General features: G+C 36.0%; 1 protein-coding gene across 47 annotated transcripts in view; it reads right to left on the bottom strand.

The window, feature by feature from the left end:
* Positions 1-12050, bottom strand: part of SORBS2 (sorbin and SH3 domain containing 2) — a 332515-nt gene that overhangs the window by 84677 nt on the left and 235788 nt on the right. For 15 of the 47 annotated variants that reach the window (XM_070599028.1, XM_070599033.1, XM_070598998.1 and 12 more), the window contains 3 exons: positions 10122-10214; positions 4803-4829; positions 4440-4564 (listed from right to left, as the gene is read on the bottom strand). In XM_070599028.1, coding sequence (XP_070455129.1) covers positions 4440-4564; positions 4803-4829; positions 10122-10214 — 245 coding nt within the window. Of the gene's footprint in view, positions 1-3017; positions 3654-4439; positions 4565-4802; positions 4830-10121; positions 10215-12050 lie in introns of all 47 variants that reach the window. The other 32 variants (XM_070599003.1, XM_070598991.1, XM_070599031.1 and 29 more) reach the window with 7 other exon arrangements.

The raw sequence follows: 12050 nt of genomic DNA, 5'->3' as shown, positions 1-12050 counted from the left end.
TGGATTTCCTCCTCCCTTAGCAGACACTCTTTTTAGTCTACTTTCCTGATTCCTTCTCTCGCTGTTGGGATGCACTTGGGCTCAGTGCTCGGGCGTCCTCTTTTCTCTATACTGTACTCTCACCCTGGTGATCTCATTTGGTCTCCTGGCTACAAAACCACCTGTAAGCTAATGGCTTATGTCTCCAACCTGGACATTCGACCTGAACTCCAGACTCATATATCCAACTGCATACTCCACCTCTCCATCTGGATGTCTAGCGGATCCCTCAAACTTATCATGTCTCATATGGAACCTCTGTCCACCCGCCAAACCTGCGCTATCTACAGTTATCCAGTCTCAATGGACAGAGGATGGCAAATTCCATCCTTCCCCATTGCAAAGTCTCAAAACCTTGGGTCAGTCTTGACTCTTCTTTTTCCCTCACCTCCCACATGCAATCTGTCAAGAAGTTCCATTCACTGATTTTCAAAATACATTCCGAATCTGATTTCTCGCCACCTCCACTACTTGCACCCTGCCTCAAGCCACCACCATTTCTCCTTTAAATTGTTGCAACAGCCACCTGACTGGCTTGCCTACTCTCCTTCTTGCCAACTATAGATTGTTCTCAGCTGAGCTGCTGGAATAATTCTGTTAGACTATATGTCAAATAACAATAGTGGCAGCCTCAAAATCCTCCAGTGACTCCCATTTCTATTGAGAATGAAAGTCAAAATCCTTGCAATGGCTATGGGGACTTCTGTCACCTGGCCTCTGTTGCTTCTAACTTCGCATCTTCTTACTCTCTGCCTCACTTACTTTCTCTCCTTCCCGCTGGCTTCCTTGCTGGTCCTCGAGCACCCCCAGCATGCTTCAGCCTTAAAGCCTTGCCACCAGGTATTGCCTTTGCTGAGAACGATCTTCCTCCTTCGAAACTCTTCTTCCTCCTCAATGAGAACCCTATGACTACCCTATTTACCTTAGACTCTGCTCCTCACGTCCCTGCTCAGCACTGTTTAGTTTATACGATGGAATTTTATTCAGCCTTAAAAGAGGAGAAAATTCTCTTGTATGAGACAACATGAATGAACTTTTGGGACATTATGCTCAGTGACAAAAGCCAGTCACAGAAGAACAAATAATCCCCTTCTAAGGCATGTCATCTACTCATTTAAGTGTTTATTAATGTTTGTTACCCCCACTCCCAATAAGGCTGTAATCATCAATGGTTTCAAATGCAGCTATGCGGCTAGAACAGACTTGACACATAATAGATGCCCAGTAAATATTTGTTGAATGAATAAAAGTGACAGGATCTTAAATCTTAACTTGTGGATCATGCTGATTCTCTAGGGATTGTGTCATAAAAGCGACTGTTTCTGGTCAGCCTGGATAGCGACCAAAGCATGAAAAAGGAAAGCTGTCAAAAGTAAGTTTTCAAACATAATAAAACCATTTAGAAGAACCAAACTATGTTAGATGAGTGAACTGAGTTGTTCACATGGTGGCGTCTGCGATGACTTCTCCTACCCTCCATCCTGGAGGGACACGTCCTGGGACACGAGTAAATCTGCTCTCTGACACTAGCACAACGCTGTCTGTTAGTGTCTCAGCTTGATTTTGCTCTGTACCTGATGGGATTGTAGAAGTCATTAATAGATATAAATAAGTTGGAACAGTGCCTGCATAGAATATACTCTTACTATTTGTTAGCTGCTATTATCATTATTGTTTTTGTTATTCTTATTAACTTATTTTATAGGGGCTCTCAGAAGACATTACCTTAATTCAAAGAAATTACTTTAATGAATAAATTTTGCATACCATGATTAGCTGATGGAGTTCTTTTTGCTTTTTATCCCGCAAATCCCCCCAGTACATAGTTGTATATTTTCGTTGTGGGTCCTTCTAGTTGTGGCATGTGGGATGCTGCCTCAACATGGCCTGACAAGTGGTGCCATGTCTGTGCCCAGGATCCGAATCAGTGAAACCCTGAGCTGCCAAAGAGGAGCGGGCGAACTTAACCACTCGACCATGGGGCCGGCCCCTGAAGGAGATATTTTAGTAGATATATGAAAATACCCGCTTACCTTTTTAATCATCTAAGCTTAAAGCTTTCACTTTATGAGTGGGGGAGGGGATGTTGGTGTCAATCAGATGTCTGTTGGAGATTTTCTATAAAGTTTAAAAATGTATCTCTTCAAGGATGTGTCTTGGACGATCTTTAAGAGCACAGCTACAGGAAACAGTATTGCACAAATTTACTTAGGTACTAGTGTTTCAATATGCCCATTACTGCTGTTGTTGCTAATAGTGTATCTTTTACTAACAGCTACCATTTATGCAGTGCTTGCTCTGTCCTAGGTAATTTACCTCTACCCTCCTTAGTCTTACCACAATCTGTGAATTAAGGATTAATGAATATTCTCATTTATTTGTTCAGACTCACAGAGAAGTTAAGATGGTGGCCCTCCCACATCACCAGAGATGAAGCATGGATTGAAATCTACAGTTTATCTTTAAAGCTTATGCTCCTGACACTACATCATTTTGTGGAGGAGCAGTGAAGACAGCCACAGTTCTCTTCTAAATAAATTAATAAATGCCAGCAGAATGATGCTATGAAGGAATTGCACATATAGGGAAATAAAGATTTACTTTCTAACAGTCTGAGTACTAAAGACTGATTAATATACTTTCTGAAATGATACATTTTAAAAGGTAGAAATCAACCACTGAGGATTTCTAATAAATACCTAGAAGGAAAAAAAGTTTTATGACATGATTTCTGGATAAAAGATCTCTGTGTATATGTATATGTGTGTGTATATATATACATATATATTTTTAATTAAAAGATATCTAGAAATTTATCAATTAATTTAGTAGGATTTTAATAGGAAGATAGTTTCTTTCTCCTTTCCCTTCCTGCTTAGAAACTAACAAAGCATTGGGTTATATGAGAAGCCCAAACTAAAGGGGTTAGGGTCTCTACAGTAGCCTGTAAGGAGAGATTGGAAAGTGGAATGGATCACCCGGCAGTCTGAGGACTGAGAGGCTGCGGCAACTGCAGATTTTTGTCTGTCTTGCTGAAGAGGTATCTTTGTAGTCTCTGGAGAAAGCTCAGGTAGCTGTTTGTGGCTTTCAGGATCACGTCCTGAAAGGGGAGCTATCTGAATGGAAAGAGATGCTGTGTGTATCTCAGGCACTGGGTTAGGGGGTGGTGAGCAAGGCTTTTTGAGAAATGATGGTACTTCAACAGATTTGGAAAACTGTGGAGTATTAAAGGGGATGCTACATCCTAGATCCTGGTTGTGGATTAGTTTCAATGTAGAAATTCTCCGAGTCTGAGAATCTTGCATGTAGTCCTCTTGTAGAAAGGGGGTACCAGTGTCAGCATTTGGTGGGGAACCAGTGCTGGAAGGTGGTTGTGGATTAGTGATTTTTTGTGTATACGACACAGTTGTGTTAGATTCTTCAGAATATACAATTGTCTGGCCGGAGTCTTCATTAGAATACATCATTCCCTGAAGAGGTTTTTTGTTAGAAAAGTACTCTGTACAGGAGGGACTTTGTGTGTTAGTTACTAATTGGTCTAAAATTTCACCCTTTGTGTGATTGGTTATCAAGCGACTACAAGAGCTCTCTTTTCTAGGTGGTGGAAGGGGTGCCTGGGTTGCCAAAAGCATCCGGAGAAAGAAATAATGTTGAAGGAAAAACAGAGAGAAAGTCAGAGTTAGTCATCAAGAAACCAGTGTTAATTCTACCCTTAAAGAAAGTAATGTCGCACCTTCTTATCATGCTATATATTTTGTTGGTTAGATAATGATCATTTTTATTCTGTTTAGAATGCATTTTAATTTATTATCAATAGCTGCCCTCTGGGGGAAAATAATTTTTACAGAGAATACATTACAAAGTTTGTCTCCATCTACATCCTGGGAAATTATATTAAAAGTGAACATATGTTCTCTTGGCATATTTTTAGACCTTGAGGTATATATTTATATACGGTGCATTTAGTCACATTGTTTCGATAACATTTTTCATATTTGTGGCACAATTTTACTAATATCTCAACACAGAGTTCCTTCAGTTAATATAATGAGCAGTTGCACAATTCATATTTATTGAGTACATAATGTATTGCTGACCTCACAACTTTGAAATCTAAATCACCAGCTGATAGCTTTTTAAGAATTAGAATATATCCTAAACATTGTTAGAGACTGACTGACTTTTATGAGCTGAATCAGAAAAAAAAAACCTTCAAGTTTTGAACTTAAAACTTGTCTTCTCATGTTGTAAATACAAGTCTGGCAACCAATAGAAATACAAAAGCAAAAATATATTAATGATAATATATGTATCAAAATACAGGTTATTAGAAAAGAGGCTCTAAAGCAATGGTTTAATACCTTTGAAATAACACGGTAGACAAGAATGTGAAGGATTACCTGAGTTGGTGATTTTTTTTCTTGCAGGTTTGGTCGAACGCTTCTAAAACCTTTTGCTGCAAGAGAGGAATATGTAGCATCTCCATTCAGTGTCTCCTGATTTCGATCATTGTAAGATCTCCAAGCTTTTATTAAGGGAAAACAAATTGGATACAAAAATATCTACATTCACTTTTAACATTTTTTTAATAAAATTTATTTTTATTTCCAAAATTGAAGTTTTCTTTTTAGAAATTTAATTTAATATGCATAACTGTATATGCAATTTAAGTTTACTATGAGGTCAACACTGTGGCTATGGATATGTTAAAAGAAAAAAAGACACAACAAATGTAATGGTGATTCAGAATAGCTTTTCTGTACCTGAGTCTGGTGACTGAGAATCACGTCCTAAAAGAAAAAGAAACGTTGAAATTAATACCGGTAAAAGAAATTAACAATCCAGTAAAAATCATTGGGCAAAGAACCACATGCATTTTGTTTTGCAAACATTATCTCTGTTCTAAACTCTGAGTACTTCAAAGCTACTATTTTTTTAAATTTTACATTGCATTTATTTTTACTTCAATTACAATATCACTCATTAAATAGAATATATAATTAACATTTACATATCAAACACTGATTTTTCCCCTCATTTATATTGCAAACATGTAATTTTATCTTATTATTGCCCAAGCTGGACATGAGTTTCTAAATATCAAATTAAAGGGTCAAAAGGTATCTGCTTTATAAACAATGAATGCTTCTCCAAGCATTAAATCAAACTACAGATGCTTAACTTTCCATGCCTAGTGTTACTGACCATATTTAATTCCTGTGTTAGAGATCAATTTTTTGTAGTTTGCCTCTTTTTTTAACTTCAAGAAAATGTAAATGTATCTGCCATATTATAAATTTTCAAACAATTCTCTAGACTTGGAATTTTCTCCTTATTGCCATTTAAAAGTCATTTTATATTCAAATATGAAAGAACTATTACAATATGTTACATTATTTTGCAGTAAGCTGTGGAAAATTAATTTCAGTACATTATAATAAATTGATTTTGATAATGCAGTGGGAAAGGGGTTCAATGAGATATTTACTATCAGTTTTATTAGAATTACACATTCAAGAATCTTCTATAACTTATGCACATTTGAGGTAATAAATTTGTATTGCTTGGTTCTACTATACCACAAGGTCAACTTCACCTAGAATATTCGCAAAGCCTTCTCTTTGGAAAGGACTTCGGGGGTCATTCAGCCCAACCTTCTGATGAAAATGAGTTGATGAATGCAAGACTTTGATTTTTAGGTAAAATGTTTGGTATACATTCTTTCTAAATCAAAGGAAGAAACATAAATGTGATTCAGCACAGACTACATTAGAATGACTCCAGCTCAGGTGAGTTAGAGAAGACTAAGAAATCTTCAATCTTTATAATTGCTAATGGATTTTATCTCCAATGAATTCAAAATCAGAGTAATAAAATGGGTACCATAAGTAAAAATAACTTTGAAGAGTTGTGTGTGAAATGTTTCCTAGACTCTGCTTCCAGGACTTGATGGAAGCAGAAATGACTGAAATCGTCAATTGCTTAAGTGATGATGAGGACTCCATAAAGAAAACAAACATCACTTGACAATACAGAGCACTCATTAGAGTTCTGCTTTGGGGCACTCAAGGAGAGAGATTTAATAACCATCTGGTTGCCACATACTCTTTGTGAACAAGGAACAAGTTTGAGGACTTGGGGGAATGGCAACGAAAAGGGAAGCAGCATTAATAATAATTATTATTATTTACATTATAATTATTTGCTTGAGAATAGGAAGTCTTACTCTTAGTTTGATAAAACTGAGTTCATAAAGAAGGATGTGTGGGTATGTGCTGGAGATGGAGGTGAGAGGAGCCAGATGCTTGGAGGTGAGAGACAGAAGGACACTTGAAATAAACTTCCTGTAATTGATAGTTTGTACAGGGCCAGTTCTGTTTCTTCTTACTGGTGACCACATTGGAGATTATGGAACCATTCAGTGGGATAAATATTAAGTGCAAGAATCAGAAGATAGTCACTTTAGGCTCAACAAGGGGCTTCCCACTCCTCCTCTACTGGGGCCAGGGATTTCCAAATGATGCTGATGTCTCCTGAAAATCTCTGCTTAACATAGTAAATATAAGTGTGTAGAAATTACAAGAAAGGAGAAAGTACAAAAATGACCATGGATTAAAACTTCAGGATGAACCCATATTTTAATGAAGCTTTTTATGTTAATGATTAAAGTCTACTTTTAAATAGGTCTTTTAAGGATATTCAAGTGTACAACATTTCAGTTTCTTTAAAATAAATCCAATAATAGATATTTAAAAAACTCCCAGTCCTGGTTTGCTATTTTACTATAGTGCTTTGGATGCACTGAAAGATGAAAACCTTACATGGATACTGTTCACCACAGCCTTGCTTTTATTTCATCCCTGCCAGGAAAGCTTAAGAAAGGGGGGGATCCATGTGGTTTGGAGCAGGTAACAAAAAGTATGAAAGCATCCTGGATCCATGTCAACTAAAGAGAATATAAGTAAAAAAAAAAAAGTTTAACACGTAAATGACACAGCAAATGCATAGGGAAAATGGTTTTGCCCAATATCTTGAACATTATTCATGATCATTCACTTGTGAAAGAACAGAGCTGGAATGCTAGCCATCAGAGCCCTTAATTTCTAGTATTCTTTGGTAGATGGTCATTGCTTCTCTGAAAATTTAAGAATGAATAAATGGGATAGATTTGTTGTTCTCTGGCAGTCTTGTGTGTGACTATAAGTAGGGTCTTTGAGAATTAACAACTCTACTCGCTCTTCACTAGTCCAATGAGCACTCTCTGAGTCCAGGCAGAAGGTGGTGGACACATGTTAGACAAGCTGTCAAGGCATTTTTGGCTTTGTGTTGGGATTGGACTGGATGCCCTCAGAGGTCCTTTCCAACTTTATGATTCCAACATTGTGATTTTTATGTTGCTGTGTTTGTGGTACCTGTTACATCATAATCTCTATCCTTAGGTTTTATGTAAATTGCTTTTAGCTGATGTGCTATATTAGACATATAAACTGTACTTCTCTTGAAAATCATGATGATTTTAATTCTTATAGCTCCTCTCTTTAGAGGGCTCAAATGTTTTGTAAGAATTAATTTAACCATATTGGTTAAATTCAAGTCAACTAATTGAATGCCTACTGTGTTTCTAAGTACTGCGATAAGACTTCATTTATTTTCTTCATTTACTTTCATTTAATTCTGACAAACCCTTGTGAGTTTGGGAAATGATTAAATTCTGAGAAGTAGGAAAATGATAGACAAATCTTTTTTAAAAATTTTTTTTGAGAAAGGAAATGAGAGGTACTAACAGATGAATTTTCCTAAGGGTATAAAACACACAGGTGGTGCTGGCAGGACCCTCTCTCTTGACACAGTGGTCTGGTCACCAGAGCACACCACCCTTGTCAATGCTACTTTAGACAGCCAAGTGTTTTTGGTAAAATAAAATATACTTCGAAAAGGCTTGTTGTATCTCTACAGTCACTGTTGTGGTTCTAGCTGAGGTTGAAAACATCACTGTGTGCTATCACTTGTCTAGTGGGACTTTACTTCTGTAAAAGGAAAAGAGAAGGACTCGTTTAGGTGACAGCTGATGACTAGCAGCTCATATTGACTTTCTGATCTCAGAGGGGAGAGAAGGAGGCTTAGAACCTTTTGAGAAGGTAGTCTCTTACTTAAAGGCTGTTCTATTTTAACAATATCTAATGCAATAAATATTTATTAATCCTCTTTTGATTCACAAAAAGACACTGTGTCAAATAAATTCTTATGAAGGCAACCATATAACGTGATTAGGCATAAAAAGAGGCTGCTGTCTTTCTTCAAAATGTAATTAAAAATTCTTTGAAAAAGGGATCATACCTATGTGTCTAATTAATACAAAAGAGATCTATTTTTAATGTGATAATTAAATCCAAAATTCAAAGGACTTTGTTCTCGAGAAACCTTACTCCTTGCGATATAGAATTTAAAATGGCCCAGAGTCACTACATAATCTTATTGCTAAAGATTATTTCACCTTCCTAAAGTATTAAATCTTTTCTATTATTTTGATTTTGAAGCATTAAATCTTTTCTATTAAGTTGAGTGATATGAAATTGCTGATGTTCAAGTCTTGACTCTCCAAAATGGCCATCTCTAGTTCAATCTAATATTAGTCCTTGACTGGTTACTTTCATAAATAATACCGTTTGGCATTGTTGAGTCAGTGTCACATTCACTAGCATGCACATCAATGGTCCACATCTGAGTAGCCTGTGCTAGAATTTTACTTGGTTGAAGTGTCAATGATATTCATGGTACAGGCATTCCAATTACATGATGGCCCTGGACTTCATTTTATTTAGTTTTTATTTCTTTCATTCTCACTTCCCTTGGGTATCCAATGTAAGCACATTGATAGTTTTTCTAACATTTTTCCTGCTCATACACACATGAGCAAAAATGTACAAATACATATATAGAGAGATTTTTTTTTTAACCAAACTGAGATCATACTACATACATTGCAATGCAACTTGCATTTTGTTTTAACTTCATATATTATGGAACCACCTGGCCCGGTATTTAAACTTGGGCATTGAAATCCACTTGTGGATTGGAGGTGGTGGACAGGAGTGGGAATCTACATGTGGAAGCTGGTTTTTTCCCTCAACAAAGCTGGGTAGTTTAGGATCACGTGGCTTTAAAGCCAAAGATATTCTGAGTATTTAATTAACTACTAAATGTACGTGTGTAAAAGACACTGATTTGCACAGTGAAAAAATTATTTAAACACTCTCCAGCCCTTTCCCACTCTGCTCTAAAACCCATAAATATTATAAACAAAAAATAAGGAACCTTCAACTAACAAACCAACAAGCAAACCAACCAACCAACCAGTCACCAAAAGGTATGGGTATATTTCAGGGTCGAGAGACACTGGGGTTGAAGTCATGACAGACATTTGTTGCAAAGAGATCCACCTCTGAGGAGGCTGAAATATCACACTCCCAATTGCTTTCTAGAGTATGTTTATACCCGTGGGTGCATGTTAGTCTTAATTGGACCTAGATGTTTAAAAATATGTATTAAAAGGGGCTTTGCTAATTGGATTAAAGGAAGGTTTAAGGTCTCTTTCAAAACTGATACTGTCATTCTGTTTGCAACCTTTGGTGAAGAAGCAAATTCATAGTCAGTTTCTTGCAAACCCCTCTTCCTGACCCACTGTGCCCCCACTGCCCAACAGTTTTTAGGTAAAAAATAACAAAAGCACCTATGAGTTATCTTAATTAAATATTACATTCCTTTAGTTCATGAGATACAAAAACTTAAATCGTTATTAACACTTGTAGTTACCCAACACATTTTTGGCAAGTGACTGCTGTTTTTAATTAGATTTTTGAAATGTTTTCTACAAGATATCAGTTTCCTTTGGCTTTTTTATTTTTAGAACATAAACAGTCAGAAGGGATAGGCGCTATTCTTGAGACAAGAAAAATAAGAACTTGTGCATTAGAAAGGTATTCATAGCTACTTTCATCAAACAACCAAGATAATTCTGGAGAAAGAAAAAGGTCAGATAAAACCATTCGAGTGTGACATTCTGTGAGTTAGTGATAGTGTACCTGCAGCCAATAGGTTTGGAGAACTTTGAACTCTCTTCACAGATGTTAATGTAACAGACATGGCAGCACGTTTGCGAGCACACCCACCGCTATCTGGAAGCAAAAAAATGATATAGCAGAGGCCACAGCAAAGGAGAAAGCACATGCATCATCATGCATTTTAAGTGAAATGTGCCAGACATCCATGAGAAAGACGAACAGACAGAATTAGTAACCATGGAATACATCTGCAAATTTCACACCCACCCCAAACTGAAAGAAACCAAACCAAACCAAACACCAGGGGTCTGTCTTAGAAATAGATGCCAATGCTCTAGTAAAAAATCAGATTTTATACTTCACATTTTACGGTTTTCTTTAATGAAAACACAAGTATAGAATTCAACTTTTTTATACCATTTAAATTCAACTGTTAAATTTATAAGCAATCTAACTAGGTTTTAGAGTTATGGCTAACCTATATTTCAGGATTAAGAGCTATGGTATAGTATACTTTTGTATCCATCAGTTAGGTTTTACTGTAGTCTAGCTATTACGATTCCTGAAGATAGCTTGAAGCATCTCTTGAAGTAGAAGTTATAAACTTATATAGACATGACAAATTTGACATGTAGGATTCATAAAGAAACATATAGCATTATGGAAATTCTATGTCTTCCCATAGTTATTAGTTAGGGAAACAAGTAGCCTAATGGAAATCAAAGATAATATTGATATGCACACTATTGAAATGACCAAGTTTAAAATAACTAGTTTTTATACTTTTGAACAACATGTATATGATGATCTATATATTTACACTTATGCAAATCACAACACGAAGCAAAATAAGTGAAAAATGCATGAGCTATTTTAATGTGATATGAGAAGTTTAGAGTAACAAGTCTACTAAAATTGGAAGGTTAATGTTCTATTTACGAACAGATTCCAATTCCATTCCCACATTCCTTTGTATATGGAATGTGCATAAATAGTTTTGCTCATTCCCCTGGAACCAAAACAACTTAAATTTAATCTTTTTTGAAAGTTATAACAAGAAAGAGAAATAATATAACCACTAATATGATAACATAATCATTATATATTGCCACATGCGATTTTTATTTTCTTTCTTTTTCTTTATTTCTTAAGGACAAAAATCGGCTGCGTTTATTGGACATGAGGGAATTTAAGTGTTTGGAAGTTTAATTTGAATTAAGTATTGGCAAAATACAAGCAGAATGGTTCTCATATCAAAATATAATTTCTTAAGTGTATGTTTGAAATATCAATTTCCTAATGCAGATGACAATTAAAACAAAAAAATGAAACAACATAAGAAAGTAAGTCAAATAAAGCAAAGAGTATAAACCAAAGACCAAACATACAAAGATATGAATGGTAGAAACATACAATAAAGATATCCTCAAGAGAGGTACCAATAGGATTTTAGCAAACTCTTCAAACTGAAAATAGCTCCAAAGGATGAGTGTTTCTGATAAAATGGTGGTAATGTTATTGGCTATGCCCTATATAGCAGCTGTCAGTGATTTAAAAGGGTTGTGTAGTCCAGGGTGTTGAAAGTGTTAACTGATGGCTCTCTAAGAGATTTTATTTTCTACTTCTTTTAATTCTGCACATGTGAAAACAAGCAGAGAGATGAAAAGGGAAAATTTCAGAATGAGGCGATGTAGAGTCACTGCTTAAACTGATGGTTCCCAAACTATGTGCTGAGGTGCCCCAGGCCACCCTAGTGGATTCACAAGGTTTTTGGGGCAAAGTTTACATTTTTGAGGCAACCACAGTGATATCTACCAGACATTGCATGAAGTACTAGCCTGAGGTAGTTCCCAGTTTCAACATAATAGATGGTACTATCTTCCTTTAAAGGATGTCATATTCTTGAAAAGTTGGGTTTTTGGTGATTGCTGTAATGAAAAGCCAGCACCT

Source organism: Equus przewalskii, chromosome 28 (assembly GCF_037783145.1).
Source record: "Equus przewalskii isolate Varuska chromosome 28, EquPr2, whole genome shotgun sequence".
Classification (NCBI taxonomy): domain Eukaryota; kingdom Metazoa; phylum Chordata; class Mammalia; order Perissodactyla; family Equidae; genus Equus; species Equus przewalskii.
The sequence above is the reverse complement of the archived record's forward strand: the minus strand, read 5'-3'. Positions and strand labels throughout refer to the sequence as shown.